This window comes from Scyliorhinus canicula, chromosome 1 (assembly GCF_902713615.1).
Source record: "Scyliorhinus canicula chromosome 1, sScyCan1.1, whole genome shotgun sequence".
NCBI classification, from domain to species: Eukaryota; Metazoa; Chordata; class Chondrichthyes; order Carcharhiniformes; family Scyliorhinidae; genus Scyliorhinus; species Scyliorhinus canicula.
The window spans coordinates 141380754-141398503 of NC_052146.1; the positions used below are offsets into that span (position 1 = coordinate 141380754).

General features: G+C 48.6%; 1 protein-coding gene across 5 annotated transcripts in view; it reads left to right on the top strand.

Moving 5' to 3' along the window:
• The window catches only part of LOC119968075 (zinc finger MYM-type protein 4-like), a 385591-nt gene that overhangs the window by 315622 nt on the left and 52219 nt on the right, over window positions 1-17750 (top strand). For 4 of the 5 annotated variants that reach the window (XM_038801168.1, XM_038801166.1, XM_038801169.1 and 1 more), the window contains 3 exons: window positions 6194-6347; window positions 12662-12777; window positions 17271-17534. In XM_038801168.1, coding sequence (XP_038657096.1) covers window positions 6194-6347; window positions 12662-12777; window positions 17271-17534 — 534 coding nt within the window. The remainder of the gene's footprint in view (window positions 1-6193; window positions 6348-12661; window positions 12778-17270; window positions 17535-17750) is intronic. The other variant, XM_038801167.1, reaches the window with a different exon arrangement.

Genomic DNA, 17750 nt, shown 5'->3' on the forward strand with positions numbered 1-17750 from the left:
CAGCCTCTCTCGCCACTTCTGGATTCGGAATAACCTTCACCCTCAGCACCACGGACATAACGTAGGCGAATCCCTCCAGTTTCAAACAGGCCCAAAACATGTGGACATGGTTTCCCACCCATCCCAGGCCACTGCCTGCACGTATCCTCGACCCCCTCAAAAAACCTGCTCATTCTGGCCACCGTCATATGCGTGCTGTGGACTACCTTGAAATGAATGAGGCTTAGCCTGGCACACGAAGAGGATGCATTCAGAGCCTCCTCCCAGAGCCCAGCCCCAAATTCCTCCCCAACTCTTCTTCCCATTTCCACTTGACTTCTCCTATCGAGGCACCCTTCCAGTCCATTAATTCCTTATAGATCTCCGACACCCTACCCTGAGCAACCCCTGTTTTCGACACCACCTTGTCCTGCAACCCGGGGGCGGCAGGTCAGGAAAGGACGGCACCTGTTTCCTCACATAGTCGCACACCTGTAAGCACCGGAACCCATTCCCACTGGGCAGCTCATACGCCTCGACCAATCCCTCCAAGCTCGAAAAGCTGCCCCGGCAAATAGGTCGCCAAACTACTCAAATCCAGCCCACTGCCACCCTCGGAACCCTGCCCCCAACCACCCCCGGAGCAAACCTGTGATTCCCACAATTTGGTGTCCAAACTGAGGCACCCTCCAGCCTCAGGTGCTACCGCAACTTTCCCCACACCTTCAGGGCCACCACCACCACCACCAGACTTGTCGAGTTCCTGGCCGACGAGAATGGCAGAGGCGTAGTCAACAGTGCCTCTAAGCTAATGTCCTTGTAAGAGGTTACCTCCATCTGCTCCCACACCAACCCCTCCCCCACTACCCACTTCCTGACCATGACCATTTTGGCTGCCCAGTCGTCTTTCATCAAATTTGGTAAGCCCCCCATGTCTCCGCTCCAGCAGCACCTTCTTCACCTGTGGAGCTTTCCCAGCCTACACAAACCCCGAGATTGCCTGCATTAATGTTTGTTTTAAAAAACAGCCTTTGGAATAAAAATGAGAGTTTTGTATACGAATAAAAACCTCAGGAGTACCGTCATCTTCACGGACTGCACCCAGCCCACCGACGGTGGGAGCACGTCCCACCTCTTAAAATTCCCCTTTATCTGCTCGATCAGTCATGCCACATTCAATTAATGTAGATGCTCCCATCCCTGCGCCATCTAAATGCCCAGATCCCTGAAACTTGTCCCCACCACCATAAACGGCAGCTCACCCAACCTCCTCTCCTGCCCCCTTGCCTGGATCGGGAAGACCGTACTCTTTCCCATGTTTAACTTGTACCCAGGGAACCGGCCGAATTCCTCCAAAATGTCCATGATTCCCCCTCAATATCTTCCAATGAGTCCGCAATAAATCATCCACATATAGCGAGACCCTGTGCTCCACCCCACCACGCACTATCCCTTCCAACCCCTTGATGCTCGTAAGTGCCATTGCCATTGGTTCTATTGCCAAGGCAAAGAGCAACTGGGAGAGTGGGCATCCCTCCCTCATCCCACGATGCAACCTGAAATACTCCAAACTCACCCGGTCTGTCCTTACATTCGCTGGCGGCGCCCGATACAGCAATCGGACTCGATTCGAACTGCCTGAACCTGAACTGCCCCCCAGTAATTCCCACAAATATTCCCATTCTATCCGATCAAAGGCCTTCTCTGCGTCCGTAGCGAACACCACCTCCGCATTCCGTTCCTCCAATGGCACCATTATAATGATCAACAACGCCTAACATTAGCCGACAGATGCCTCCCCTTTACAAACCCTGTGTGGTCTTCCCCTATCACCCACACCACACAGTCCTCAATATGCAAGGCCAAGATCTTTGCCAGCAACTTGGCATCTACATTCAGCAGTGTTATTGGATGGACCCACACTGCTCTGGTCCTTATCCTTCTTCAAAATTAAGGATATTGAGGCCTGCGATAACGTGGGGGGGGGAAGAAAGAGAGAGTCCCCCTTTTCCCTCACCGCATCAAATGTCCTGATCAGCAGGGCCCTCAGATTTCCCAAAAGGTTTTCACAAAATTCTATCAGTAAACGATCTGGGCTCGGGGCCTTCCCTGTCTTCATCCCCATCCCCCCCATACCCTCCTTCACCTCCACCAGTCTAAGGGTGCTCCCAGGTCATCCTCCACCTTGGGTAACTCCAACCTGGCAACCCCCCCCCCCCAGCCAGGGGCTCCGATTCATATCACCTCTTATAAACCCTATTCACCCCACCGGGTCTAAGACCACTTTTCCCGTCTTATCGCTCACCTTTCCGATCTCCCTCACTGTCTCTTGCTTCCTCAATTGATGTGCCAACATCCTACACGCCTTCTCCCCATAGAATACCTCCTATTGACCTGCAGGATCTTATCCACCAGCCTCACCATCTCTGCCTGCTACGTCTTGTCCCCCTGTATCCGTATTGATATAAACACCTCACTGACCACTGCCTTCAGCACCTCCCATAGCGTGGCGGCCGAATTCTCGCTTGTTTCATTCCACTACACATACCCCCGAATAATGGCCCTCGATCATTCACACACCTCATCTGCTAACAACCCCACATCTAACCTTAATCTCCACTGTGGGCGCTGTCCCCCGCCCACTGTCCACTTGCAAGTCCACCCAATGTGGTGCGTGGTCCGAGACATCAATCACCAAATACTCCAAGCCAACCACTCCCACCAGCTGAGTCTTATCCATCACAAAGTAGTCGATCCTGGAGTACACCCTGTGCACATGGGAGAAGTACGTGGTGCAAGTGCAGGTCCGGAATCTTCCCTAGCACCTGCCCCATGAATTCGACTTCATCCCAATTTGGGGCATAGACATTCATCAAGACCACTGGCATCTCCTCCAGTTTCCCACTCACCATCACAAACCTCCCCCACCCCACCCTGAGTCTGCTGCTGTATTCCCCACCTGAAACGCTAACTGCTTATTTATTAGCATTGCCACCCCATGCGTCTTCATGTCTAATCCTGGGTGAAAGATCTGGCCCACCCAACCTTCACTCAATCTTCAGGTGCACTTCCTGTAAAAATGCCACATCCGCCTTAAAGGTTCTCAAATGTGCGAACAGGCCCAATCGCTTTACTAGCCCATTCATTCCCCTCACATACCATGTGATCAGCCAAAGCCCGTCTTGGGCTAGACCCCGGCTCACGGCCCTCCAGGCCTGCCTTTGGATGCCCACCGTCACCGACTCCCTCCTTATTGCCCTTCAACAACCCCCCTGCACCCTGGGCTAAATAGCTGGCTTTTAAAGCAGACCAAGGTAGGCCAGCAGCACGGTTCAATTCCCATACCAGCCTCCCCGATCAGGCCGGAATGTGGCGACTAGGGGGCTTTTCACAGTAACTTAATTGAAGCCTACTTGTGACAATAAGCGAATTTCATTTCATTTCACTCCTGTCAACAGTCTCCTCCCCGCCTCCCTAAACAATCCCAACCCCCTCTAATACTTTAATCACCTGCCCACCCCCCCCATTGCGCTCCGTGAATTAGCTCGCCCAGCTAGGCTGGGAGTCAGTGTCCACGGCACCAAACATCCTGCACCCAAACCCCCTGCACTTCCATGGTTCAAACAACAATAAGGGAAAAGGTGCACTCACCCCGCTCGGTCCTCCAGCAGCCCACCAAAGAAACCCACAAGAAAGAATAAAGACACCTGACTGAAAAGCGGTTCGCCCCTGGCTCTCCCCCCAAAGAAACAGAGCAATAACAATAACAAAAGAAAACCCCAACAAGGGAGGCAGAGAACCTACATCTCCTCACGCCTCCTCCAAAGCTCAATATTCTCCTGCCAGCCCGTCACTCAAACTCCATTGCCTCCTCCAGTGCTCCAAAATAATACACTCAACCATTGGATCACCCAGAGGTGAGCCAGGGTACAACATCCGAACTTCACCCCCTTCTTAAAGAGGGCAGTCTTGATTCGGTTGAATATCGCTCTCCTCTTGGCCAGTTCCGCACCTAAGTCCTGGTGTACCCAGAGCTCATTACCTCCCAGATACATTTCATCGCCTGCCTGGCCCATCTGAAGATCTTCTCCTTAGCCAGGAATCAATGTAACCTCACCACCATTGCCTTGGGCAGCCTGTTAGCTTGCGGCATCCTCATCAGCACCCAATGCGCCTGATGAACCTCCAGGGGCCGGTCAAAGGCTCCTCCACTGAGAGCGTCTCCAGCATTTTGGCTACATAAGAGCCTGCGATCGCTCCCTCAATGCACTCTGGCATCCCCACAATTCTCAAATTCTGCCTCCGGGAGCTTTTCTCCAGGTCCTCCACTTTCTTCTTGAGCCGCTTGTGGGTATCCCTCAACATACCAAATTCAGCTGCCAACGAGGTAAGCTGCTCCTCGTCCTCCCCCACAGCCTCCTCCCACCTTCTGGATTGCTTGGCTCTGGGTCTCCAGTCCCACCTCCACACGGTCGATCCCTGCTCTCAGTGGATCTACCACCTTCGCCAGGTCCTCCAGAGCTTCCATCCTCTGCTGACTGAATTTTTCGATCAAAAAGTCCACCAGCTGCTCCATCGACCATTGGCTTATAGGGCCGAGCCCATGCTCTCTACCATCTTTTCCCGTGTCGCATAAAGAGTTTCTCGCTCTTGCAACTCCTTTCATAACCCACTTCTGGACCATGACTCTCTTCATGGGTAGAGGAGAGTCTTCCTCCACCACTCCTGCACGTTTTTCCTTCAAACCATCTGCCTGAGAACCAGGGAAATGGACCGAAAAGACCGCCTCGTGTAGGAGCTGCCAAATGTGCGACCACTTATTCTATGGCCACCATCGGAAGTCCTCATACCTAACTAATTACCTAATTGGAGTATAGTCACGGTGACAGATGCTGTCGCCATTTTGCAGTTAACAAAGTTTCACAGACACCAAATTAGATAATGATCAATTAATCCGTTACTGGTGTCTGTTGAGGGCAAAATATTGGTGAGACATTTTGAATACTCTTATTCTCTTCTGTGAAACATACTTTTTAATATTTATATATACTTGTAAACTCTGGTGTAATGTCTAACCTCCAGAACATTCCTGTGTCTCAGCACTTCACCGATTATGTGCACCAATGTGTCAATGGCTTGAACCATGACCATCTGAATTGTTGGTGAAACTGCAACCATTCGGCTAAGCTGGCAATTAATATTTAAAAGCAAATTACTGCGGATGCTGGAATCTGAAACGAAAGAGAAAATGCTGGAAAATCTCAGCAGGTCTGGCAGTATCTTTAGGGAGAGAAAAGAGCTAACGTTTCGAGTCCAATGACTCTTTGTCAAATTAATGTTTAATTCTGGACAGTGCCACAGCAAGATTAGTTCTTGCTCTTCCCTATCTCCACGTATTGATCCTATTCTTATTCCACTGCAATCATTTTTTTTTTTTTAAATTTAGCGTACCCAATTATTTTTTCCAATTAGGGGGCAATTTAGCGTGGCCAATCCACCTATCCTGCACATCTTTTGGGTTGTGGGGGCGAAACCCACGCAGACACTGGGAGAATGTGCAAACTCCACACGGACAGTGACCCAGGGCCGGGATTCGAACCCGGGTCCTCAGCGCCGTAGGCAACAATGCTAACCACTGTGCCACCGTGCTGCCCTTTCCACTGCAATCATGCTGTAAATCTTTTAAAAGAAAACACCTGTAATAACCTTTGGGGAAATTACTGTTAGTATCTTAAAATGCTTGTATGGAATTCTGTGTGATTTCAGATGATTAAAAGTAAGAAGGTTATAGTTTTGTCCTAATGGTACATAAAGATATTCATATCAACATAATGTGTTGCTGTAATTATTGCTTAGTGGAATTGCACCATGATTTATTGTGTGATTAGAGATTTTTGTGTGGAGAATATGACAGCAATGTTGCAATAAAAAGTGGGTCTTGTATGTATAAAATTTTGGGGGCATTTTTCCTCATATGATTTGAATAACCAGTATAAATGGTTGTTTCTCCACCTCCCTGAACTGCTGCAATAAGTTGGAGTTTGTGATTTGTCTGCCTATGCATAACACTGACACCAGTCTGGAACGCAGATATTAGGCATCTAGGCATCTATTATGGATGAATTATACAGCTCAAATTGCTTCTCTTATTTGTGAAGCAGTAAAACAATCTGAATCCTTGTTTTGCACCTAATACTTGCTATTCTTGTAACAGAAAAATTCAACGATTACTCCCTGTGCTTGGTGTAAATGTCTGAGATCGTCTGCCGAAATGATTGAAAACACAAACTCTTTTGGAAAAGCTGAATTATTTTGCTCAGTTAACTGCCTTTCAGCATTTCGAGTGCACGTGGTGACTACACAAGGTAGTGGTATAATTTCTTAAAATGCACTGTAAAACCTTTGCACGTTTTGAGGTGTATTTTACAACCCTGAAGCCATCAATTTTTGGGTCTGAAGTTGTGAGATACACTTTTTGGTGGGTCTGCTGATTGTACCAGTCTCCCTTGGATTTGCAAAGACATAGAGGTGTGTCAGTATGATTGTTTTGTAATGCAAGCTGACTGTACAATCCACCAAATGTAACTTTACCAGCATGAGGGAATCTTGCATTTGTGGAACAATGTTTTTTTTTGTTTTTGGAGCTGGCCTTTATTGAGGTCATTTACCTGAGAGAAGGATTACATAAAAGTAGACAGGGGAGCTAAAATGACTGTGTCCCGGTGGTAAGTCTCTCTTCCTGCATGTATTTCAAACTACCTGGACCCCATATATGAATCTGTTTTAATTCAGCTTCACTTGGAAAAGATTGAATGTTTGAAGTATGGTCAAATAACTGGAGATCTGGCTGCAGTTAATTATGTTGAATCAACTTATTTGAATTCTCTGAGTTTAAACACAACACGTTCTTAATTATGAAGATGTAATGTGCTCAGAATATCTTTTTTTGTGGTTTTTTTATTAAATATTTTTATTTTCCTTTTTCACATTTTCTCCCAAATTTACACCCAACAATAAACAATAATCAGTAGCGAATGTAATGTCAATCGCCATATCAATATCAACGATCCATTCCTCCCACCAAACCCCAGACATTGGCCCGCATGTTAACATAAACAAATGACAAAAAGGAATCAGGAATCACCCATAGTCACCATTAACACACACACAGCCCCGCTCCCCCCAACCCCCCTGATGTTCGATGTAATCCAATTCTCAAAAGTTCATATTGAATAACGTCCATGAATTGTAGAACCCCTCCATCCTTCCTCAGTTCAAATTTGATCTTTTTTTTTAATAAACATTTTATTGAGGTATTTTTGGTTTTACAACAATAACAAAAAACAACCCATGTACATGCATCTATAAACATAGTGCAAAAGGCATCTTCCTCCCTCACAGGTCCCACCTTCATTAACCCCCAACTCTAAGCTAAACTGACACCCCCCCTGCTGACCGTTAATTTTTTGCAAAGAAGCCAGCGAACGGTTGCCACCTCCGGGAGAACCCTAACATTGACCCTCTCAAGGCGAACTTGATTTTCTCCAAACAGAGAAAGCTAGCCATGTCAGATAGCCAGGTCTCTGACTTCGGGAGCTCAGTGTCCCTCCATGCTAATAATATCCGTCTCCGCCTCCAGGGAAGCAAAGGCCAGAAGGTCTGCCTCTTTCTCTTCCTGGATTCCCGGGTATTCCGACACTCCGCAAACTGCCACCTCTGGACTTGGTGCCACCCTTGTTTTGAACACCGTGGACGTGACATCTGCAAACCCCAGCCAAAATCCCCTAAGCTTTGGACATGTCCAGAACATGTGGACATGGTTCGCAGGCCCTCCGCAAACTTTGCACACTTGTCTTCCACCCCAAAGAATCTGCTCATCCGGGCCACTGTTATGTGAGCCCGATGAACGACCTTGAATTGTATCGGGCTGAGCCTGGCACATGTTGTGGACGCGTGACACTACTCGACGCCTCCGCCCATAGACCATCCTCGATCTCTCCTCCCAACTCCTCCTCCCACTTGCGCTTCAGCTCCTCAGTCTGCGACTCCTCTGACCCCATAAGTTCCTTGTAAGTGTCAGAGATGCTCCCTTCTCCCACCCAACCCCTGGAAACTACCCTGTCCTGTATCCCCCTTGGTGGTAGGAGCGGGAAGGTTGAAACGTGACTACGTAGGAAGTCCCGCACCTGCAGGTACCTGAATTTGTTTCCCCTTACCAATTCAAACTTCTCCAGCGCCCTCAAACTCAGAAAGCTCCCCTCTATAAACATATCCTCCATCCTCTCAATCCCTGCTCTCTGCCATCTGCGGCACCCCCCATCCATACTTCCAGGGCAAACGGGTGACTATCACAGATTGGAGACCAAACCGATGCTCCCTCTACTCCCACATGCCTCCTCCACTACCCCCAGACTCTCAGGGCGACCGCCACAACGGGGCTGGTGGAGTACCATGCCGGTGGGAACGGCAGAGGCGCCGTTACCAATGCCCCCAAACTGTTGTCCTTGCATGAAGCTGCCTCCATACGCTCCCATGCCGACCCTCCCCCCACCACCCATTTCCAGATCATGGCTATATTCGTCGCCCAACAGTAGTTCCTAAAGTTTGGCTGCACCAGCCCGCCCTCTCCCTGGCTCCGCTCAAGCATCACCTTTCTTGCTCGCCCAGACAAAGCCACTGATAATTTTGTTGACCCGTTTAAAAAAGGAATAAAGATGGGGAGACACTGAAATGCAAACAGGAATCTCGGAAGGTCCGTTATCTTCACCGTCTGCACCCTTCCAGCTAGTGACAACGGGAGAGCGTCCCACCTCCGAAAGTCGTCCTTCATTTGGTCTACTCGTCGGGCCAGATTTAATTTGTGCAGCCGATCCCATTCCCGCGCCACTTGGATGCCTAGATACCTAAAGCTCCCCCCTACTACTCTAAACGGCAGCTCCCCCAATCGCCTCTCCTGTCCCCTCGCCTGGACCGCAAACATCTCACTTTTCTCCATATTTAGTTTATACCCCGAAAACTGGCTAAATTCCCCCAGAATCCTCATGATTTCTTCCATCCCCTCTGTTGGGTCCGATACATACAGGAGCAGGTCGTCTGCGTAAAGCGAGACTCTGTGCTCCAGCCCCTTGAAGCTCTCAGTGCAATTGCTAGCGGCTCTATGGATAATGCGAACAACAGTGGGGAGAGGGGGCATCCCTGTCTCGTCCCCGATGCAGCCTAAAATAGTCCGATGTTGTCCTATTCGTCCGTACGTTCACTACAGGAGCCTGATACAGCAACCTGACCCAGTCAATAAAGCCCCGCCCAAATCCAAACCGTCCCAGCACTTCCCACAGATATTCCCATTCTACTCGATCAAAGGCCTTCTCTGCGTCCATTGCGACCACTACCTCCACCTCCTTACCTTCTGGGGGCATCATGATCACGTTTAACATTCTTACATTGGCCACCAACTGCCTTCCCTTAACAAACCCCTTCTGGTCCTTCCCAATACCAGCTGGAGCACAATCCTCAATCCTGGAGGACAAAATCTTGGCCAGCAGTTTGACGTCCACATTCAGCAGGGATATTGGCCTGTAGGACCCACACAGCTCAAGATTCTTGTCCCGCTTCAGAATCAGCGAAGTCGTGGCCTGTGACATCGTCGGGGGCAGCACCCCTCTCTTGCCTCATTGAATGTCCTCATCAACAAGGGTCCCAATATCCCAGAGAACTTTTTATAGAACTCCACTGGGTACTCGTCCGGCTTCATCCGACTGCATGGCGTTCAGACCCTCCACTATCGCTTCCAACCCGATCCGGTCCCCCAGCCCTTCTACCAGCTCCTCGACCACCTTCGGGAAATTCAGCCCCCCTAGGAAACGCTTCATTCCCTCCGGCCCCGTTGGGGGTTCTGACCTGTAGAGCCTACTATAAACACCTTATTCACCCCTGCTCAGTCTCCCAACAGGTTCCTTTACTTTTCCTGTCTCCCTCTTTCTAAGCTGCTGTGCAAGCATTCTGCCCATGCTCATAGATCGCACCCCTCGCCTTTCTCAGCTGCTCTACCGCCTTCCCTATGGTTAACAAGCTGAACCTCGCCTGTAGCATCCGCCGTTCTCTTAAAAGCCCTGCCTCTGGGGTCTCCGCATACCTCCTATTGATCTGTAGTATCTCCTTTCCCAGTCGGTCCGTCTCTGCCCTGTCTACCTTATCCCTATGGGCCCGTATCGAGATCAGTCCCCCACCCCCCCAAATCTGCTCCATGAACCCTTTTAGTTCCTTTGTCTTTGCTGGCACCCTGCCTGTTTTTGAGCTTGACCAGTCTAAGCCGGGGTCAATAACTGTGTTGAAGTCCCCTCCCATGACCAACTTATGCGAGTCCAGGTCCAGTATCTCCCCCAGCATCCTCTTTATAAACTCCACATCGTCCCGATTTGGCGCATACACATTTATTGGTACCACCTGCACCCCCTCCAACTTCCCACTGACCACAATGTACCGACCTCCCACATCCAAAACTATTCTACCCACCTCAAACACCACCTGCTTATTGATCAGGATCGCGACCCTCTCGTCTTTGAATCTAGTCCGAGTGAAAGACCTGACCGACCCAACCTTTCCTTAATCTAATCTGGTCAGCTACTCTAAGGTGCATCTCCTGCAACATTATCCCGTCTGCCTTCAATCCTCTCAGATGCGCGAATACGCGTGCCCTCTTGACCGGCCCATTTAGCCCTCTTACATTCCAGGTGATCAGCCTAGTTTTGGGGGGGGGGGGGGGGGGGGGGCGCTCATTGCCCCCCCCCCCCCCCCCTTTCACTGATCAGCCATCCCCTTTCTTGGGCCAGTCTCCAGCCGTGTTCTGCGCCTCCCACCGGCCTGCCCTCAGGCAGCCTCCACCCCCGACCCTCCTCTCTGTCCCTTAGCAAACGTCCCTCCCACGTCAGGCAGAACATCTTCCCCACCCCCCCCCCCCCCCCCCCCCCCCCCCACCCCCCCCCCCCCCCCCCCCCCCCCCCCCCCGTACAGCACAATATAAATTTGATAAATCTAACATCTGCTCACCTCCCACTACGCTTCCGTGAGCTAGCCTGCCCAGCTAGCTTGGTAGTCCCCACCCCTGCTGCCAGAAAGTATCCCACCTATTGTTCCCTCTCCACTCAAACATAATTGCCCGACAGAAAAAATAGCAAAAAAACCCCACTAACAAAGAAAAGATCAAGCAAGAGATCCAACATCTAAACAAGCACACTTCCATCTCCCAACCGTGCAAATGTAAACTTTTAACTCGCTCAGCTCTGCAGCTGGCCCCAAATCAATACAGAAGGCATTACAAATAGCTTCCACAAAACGAAAAACAAGAAACTTTTTTTTAAACATAAACGTTGCAGCAAAGTTTAAAAGTTCTCAGTCCACCACCAGTCCTTTCCTTTTCGCAAAGTCCAGCGCTTCCTCGGGCGACTTGAAATAAAAGTGTTGCTCCTTGTACGTGACCCAGAGACGGGCTGGATACAGCAGTCCGAACTTCACCTTTTTCTTAAAAAGTGTCGACCTGATCTGGGCGACCCTTTTTAAGCCCACTCTTCTCCTGGCCACCTCCGCACTCGGGTCCTGATAGATCCGCAGGATACTGTTGTCCCATTTACAGCTCCGTATCTGCTTGGCCCACTGTAAAATGTGCTCTTATCCAAGTACCTGTGGAATCTCACCACCATTGCCCTCAGGGAGGGGGGGGGGCTTCCTCGCGAATGGTCTGTGAGTCCTGTCCACCCCCAAGGGTCAGGTGAATGACCCATCCCCCAGCAGCTTCTCGAACATGTCCGCTATGAATGCCCCAGCGTCCGCTCCTTCAGACCCCTCCAGGAGCCCAACGATTCTCAAGTTCTGCAGGCGGGTCTAGGTCCTCCACCTTCTCCAGGAGCCTTTTCTGCTGGTCTCTCAGCATCCCCACCTCCAACTCCACCGCAGTTTGATGTTTCTCGTGGTCAGCCAGTGCCTTCTCTACTTTCTGGATCGCCCGATCTTGGGCATCCAATCTAAGCTCCAGCCATTCAATTGACTCTTTTATCGGGTCCAAACAGGCCTGTTTCTGCTTGGCAAAGCCCTCCTGGATAACTTGCTTCAGCTGCTCCGTTGACCACTGGGTCGACAAGCCAGAGGTGCGGTCCTCCGCCATGCTTCCACCCGCTGCAGCTTCAGCCCAAGCCTTCTCCGTTCGTCTGTTTCTGCCTTTACGAGCACTTCTAGTCCTCCTCTCCATGCACCGATGTGGGAATTCAGTACACAATTGTCTCTGTCATTAATTTTTCAATTCAAGTCCTGTAAAAAATCGGGGGAAAAGGTTCAAAAGTCCAACTCGAGTGGGAGTCATCAAAAGTGCGGCTTACTCCTTCATAGCCGCCACCGGAAGCCCGTGCTCAGAATATCTTATTAGTCTTCTGTAATCAAACATTCTGTTGAGAAAAATCTTGTCATAAGCTACTGACAGCGTCCTAAAATTATGCCTGACTTGACCTTGATATGTGAGCACTGAGTCACATAAATGGAAGTAAATGCAACATTGGGTTTAGTAGGGTGACGTGGGACTATTTAGTCTGTCATTAGTTCACTGTAGTTAATATTTTATATTTCTCTTCCTTTAGGTGATGCTTATAGCTGATGTGGAAATTTTGGACATGATTTTCTGTTTATATTTTATTAGGTACCAGTGTTCAGTGCAATTACTGTAAAGTGACGATGACACCTCAGTATCATCTTGCTATGTCCGATGGTAGTATTCGGAATTTCTGCAGTTATAACTGTGTGGCATCGTTTCAGGTACGATTTTTCAAAAAAAAAAAAGAAATTTCTCTTCACTCCACAACCTCCTTCACCGTATAACTTATTGCATAGATCATAGAATTTACAGTACAGAAGGAGGCCATTCGGCCCATCGAGTCTGCACCGGCTCTTTGAAAGAGCACCCGACCCAAGCCCACACCTCCACCCTATCCCCATAACCCAGTAACCCGATCCAACACGAAGGGCAATTTTAGACACTAAGGGCAATTTAACATGACCAATCCACCTAACCTGTACATCTTTGGACTGTGGGATGAAACCGGAGCACCCGGAGGAAACCCACGCACACATGGGGAGAATGTGCAAACTCCGCACAGACAGTGAACCAAGCCGGGAATCGAATCTGGGAACCTGGAGCTGTGAAGCAATTGTGCTAACCACCATGCTACCGTGCTGCCCTTACAGCTTTGTGTTTTGTTAGCTCCGGGACAATCTTTTGGACATCCAGTGTGTTCTGTGCATTTTGCATTTAATGTTGAGGAAGGTGACATGACGTAGCAAAATGGAAAGGTCATTTCTTCCGCATGCTTTTGATCCTATTCACAATTTTTGCTGGAAAGTTATACTGAAAGAATTCTAGTAGTATTACATTAATTTTTGATGGCCCAATGTTCAAGAGCTTGATTATCAGGTTAACTGCCAGCCTCTTTCAAGGAGTCACTATTTACACCAATGAAAAATATGTGCAACCTCTTCTATTGGAGCCATACTGGGCAAACAAATACTCCATTACACTCCTGTGTTGTGTTTTTTCGCTGGTGGACGGACTTTATGGAGTTGGGAGGTGAATTACTCGTAGAGGAATTCCCAGCCTCTGATCTTGTTTTCATAGAATCCCTTCAATACAGAAGGAGGTCATTAGGCCTATCTAGTCTGCACCGACCCTCTGAAAGAGCACCGTACCTAGGTTCAGAACTCCATTCCCTATGTCCGTAAACCAGTAACCCCACCTAACCTTTTGGACACCAAGGGGCAGGTTAGCATGGCCAATCCACCTAACCCCATCTTTGGACTGTGGGAGGAAACCGGAGCACCCAGAGGAAATCCACGCAAACACGGGAGAAACACAGGTAGTCACCCGAGGCTGGAATTGAACTTGGGTTCCTGGCACTGAGGCAGCAGTGCTGACCACTGCAGGTATAATGTTTTTCCTGATTAAGTTTCCTGTAAGCGTAACCCCTGCATTGTTGTTGATGGGTGATTTAACAATAGTAGCGCTGTTGCATTTCAAGGGGAAGCGGGTTTACTCTCTTTCTCATTGGAGCTGGTCATTGTCTGGCACTTGTGGCATGAATGCCACTTACACTTTGCAGCCCAAGTCTAGATGTTATCCATACTGTGCTGCATATGGGAACAGACTGATCTAAGCAGTGAAATTATTAACAAACATCATATTTTGTGATGAAGGAAGACTAATTGATGAAGCAGTTGAAAGTAATTAGGCATAGAACACTGCTCTGAGGGATTCCTCCACTGATCTCCTGGGTCTGAGATGATTGACTTGAATTTTGCGAAGACTGTTTGATGCAATGCTGCCTTGATACCAAGGACGGTGGATCTGGTTTCACCTCTGGTATTCTACTCTTTTGACTATGTTTGGACCAAGGCGGCAAGTGGTCCTTGCAGAACCCAAACTGAACAACATTGAGCAGCTAATTGGTGAGTTAAGTGCTATTTGATAGTACTGTTGATGAGACCGTCCATCAGTTTGCATGATTGAGAGCAGACCGATTAGGGTGATAATGAACTGGAATGGATTTGTCTTGCTTTTTGTTGTCAGTATACATTTAAGCAATTTTCCACGTTGTCGGATAGGTGCCAGTGGTGGAGCTATATGTTTGATTAGAGGTGGTGGTTTGTTTTGTGTTTTGGACATCTGGCAACACTATTTTATCTCCACCTCATCATAATGGATTGTGAAATGGCCATAAATTCAAACGGGGTGTAGATTTCTTCAAAACAAAAAGCAGTTTGTTGTGTGCAGTGTTTTTATTTGACAATCTGCTCACACTCCCTTTTGGCATGTGTGAGTGGACTAAAAAAAGTCAGCTCTATTAAATGCAGTAGTGGTACAGTTGTTTTAATGTAAGTTAGTTCTAGCCATGTGGGCATGCTTTGTACGTTGTACAAAGTCCTGGTTAGAATACATATGGAATGTTATATACAGTTCTGAGCACTGCACCATAGGATATTTGACCAAGCGAGGAGTGCTGCGCAGATCCCTTAGAAGGTTGTGAGGAGATTGAGATGTTGTGTAAATTATGCTTACGTTCTTGGAATATGAAAGATTAAAGGATGATGTGGTTGATGTTTTTCAAAATTTGAAAGGAATTGATAGGGTAGATAGAGAAAAACTATTTCCGCCATTAGTCAGTGCAGTGCATATAACATTAGAATCAGAGCCAGGCCATCCAGAAGAAAATTTTAAAAAACACTTCATGCAAATGGCGGTAGAATTGCTGGTTACTCATTGTTCCACAAAAAAGCAGTGGATACCAGCTCAATTAATTTTAAATCTGACATTGATTTATTGCTAGCCAAAGGATATAGAGCCAAGACAAGTGCATGGAGTAGATATACAAATCAGCTGTAATACCATTGAATGCTGGGACAGGCTTAAGGAGCTGAATTGGCTATGCTGGTTTTTATGTTTCTGTACGATTGTTTTGACTTTCCCAGTCTTTCTCGCTGTACATGCACTATAATTCACCGCACCTTCTATATAACCTGTTTTAATAAGATTCATGCTACGTTTTATGTCCCAAGGATCTAATTTTGAATGTGTCGAGAAGGCCAGGAGCCTAGGTGTAGTGTGCTAGACGCAGACTTTCAAAGTCATTTAGCAGAATACCTCATTGCTAGAACTTTCAAACAAACGCCAAGATATAGGCTCACTGGTGGTGAGAAAAACCCTCCTGTCAGATCCTACTTGTACATTGTGTGTCTCACCCTCCACAAGTTGCCCTTGAGATGACTGTGATGGGGAAGAGACCATCACCCACCTTGTTGAATGTGCTTTGCAAAGAAGGTCTGGAATGAGATGCAGTGGTGTTTGTTGACATTCATCCTGAGCAACTCTGTGGCACGTGGCACTGCTCTCCGGGCTGTTCCCAAGGATGCATCCCAAGGCAAGTATCAATCTAGAAAAGGCACTCTTCCGTCTGCCTGAAATTTGTTGGTCTTGCAGTGCCAAGTGTTATCCATGATTGTGTCACAGGCTGGCACATCCCAAGATCTCAGACTACATGCTCAGGGACATGAAAGCCTGGGGCTGCTGCAGGAAACTGTAGTGCACTTCGGGTGGTATTGTTGTTTTGGAATGTTTTTGCAGGTCTCAAGTGTAATTGCAGTTGTAAATATCAAGGGCGAAATTCTCCGCTCCCGCGATAAATCGGGAAGGCCGTCGTGAACTCAGCCGAGTTTCACGACGGCCTCGGAGGCCGCCCCTCGCACCCTATTCACCCCCCCCCCCCCCCCCAACCACCACAGGGGGCTAGGAGCGGCGTTCCGTAAATCTCTGCCGCCGGGCCTTGATGCTCGCGTCAAGGCGGCGCGCCAAGAATGACGCGACGGCGGCGCCTATGTGACGTCAGCTGCACATGCGCAGGTTGGCTGGCTCCAACCCGCTCATGCGCGGTTGCCGTCTTCCCCTCCACCGCCCCGCAAGACATGGCGGCTTGATCTTGCGGGGCGGCGGAGGGGAAAGGGTGCGTCGCTTTGAGACGCTGGCCCGACGATCGGTGGGCACCGATCGCGGGTCAGTCCCCTCCCGAGCACGGCCGTGGTGCTCACTCCCCTCTCCGCCCACCACAAGCTTCAAACCAGCATTTGGCGCCCATGTTCACGACGGCAGCGACCAGGTGTGGTTGCCGCCGTCGTGAACCGGTCGGGATCGGCAGGCCGCTCGGCCCATTCGGGCCGGAGAATCGCCGGGTCGCCGTGAAAAACGGCGAGCACCGATTCTTACGAGCGGGGGGGTGGGGAATCGCGGGGAGGGGGCGTGTCGTGAGTCTCACGGCCCTCTTGCGATTCTCCCACCCGGCGTGGGGAGCGGAGAATTCCACCCGAAGTATAATTGCAATTGTATTGAGGCACCATGTCACTTGCTGAATGAAAAGTTGGAAATGTATTGTACTTTTGGTGATATCTAGGTTGAACTGTAAGAAAACATAAGTTTACAATTTTCTTCATAAAGTAAGTATATTTTTGGGGAAATAATGCAACTGAATGACTTAATGAGTGGTGACTGAATGCAGTGGTTAACCTTTCATTTTCAACTTGTAATTCAAAGTAAAATGTTCAGCTTTATCATATGATTATAATTGTCCTCCTTTAACAGAACAATCAAATTACAATTGACAGAAAAAGTTTTGTTTCACTACACTGAATTTTTTTGTGAAGCTGGTTCTATGAAATTTATGCCTAGTATTCAAAAGAATGGATTTTGTTAGTATTTATTTTTCTTACAGGGATTATTCAGCCAGGCTGCCCCAGGCTCTCAAACTGTTGTACCCCTGTCTCAGGGTCAGTTAGCGGTAAACATTCCATCAACTGCTTCCGTAGTGGCTGGTGCTCCTGTGGTTTCTTCAACTTCTGTCACCACATCAGCGGCAGCAGGGTTACAGAGGCTCGCACAATCCCAGCAGGTGACAGTGGCTCGTACACTAATCAGATTGAGATGCCAGTATTGCCAGCGGTTGTTCTCCTCTAAACCTGAGCTGCTCGAGTACAAGGTAAAATTTTCTGATGCACGATGGTTTAACTGTTGTCTAGTATTTCTGTCCACTTTGCAAGGGTAAACTCTCCAAAATCTGTGTTTTCAAGTTGAGGGACGTATTGAAGCTTTGTCGAAAGTGGTAGTCATGTTCAAATTTAATTTCCTGAAGAATGGATTTAAGTTTACCCTTCATATTTAATGTGCCCAATTCTCCTCTTCCACTTTTTCTTTC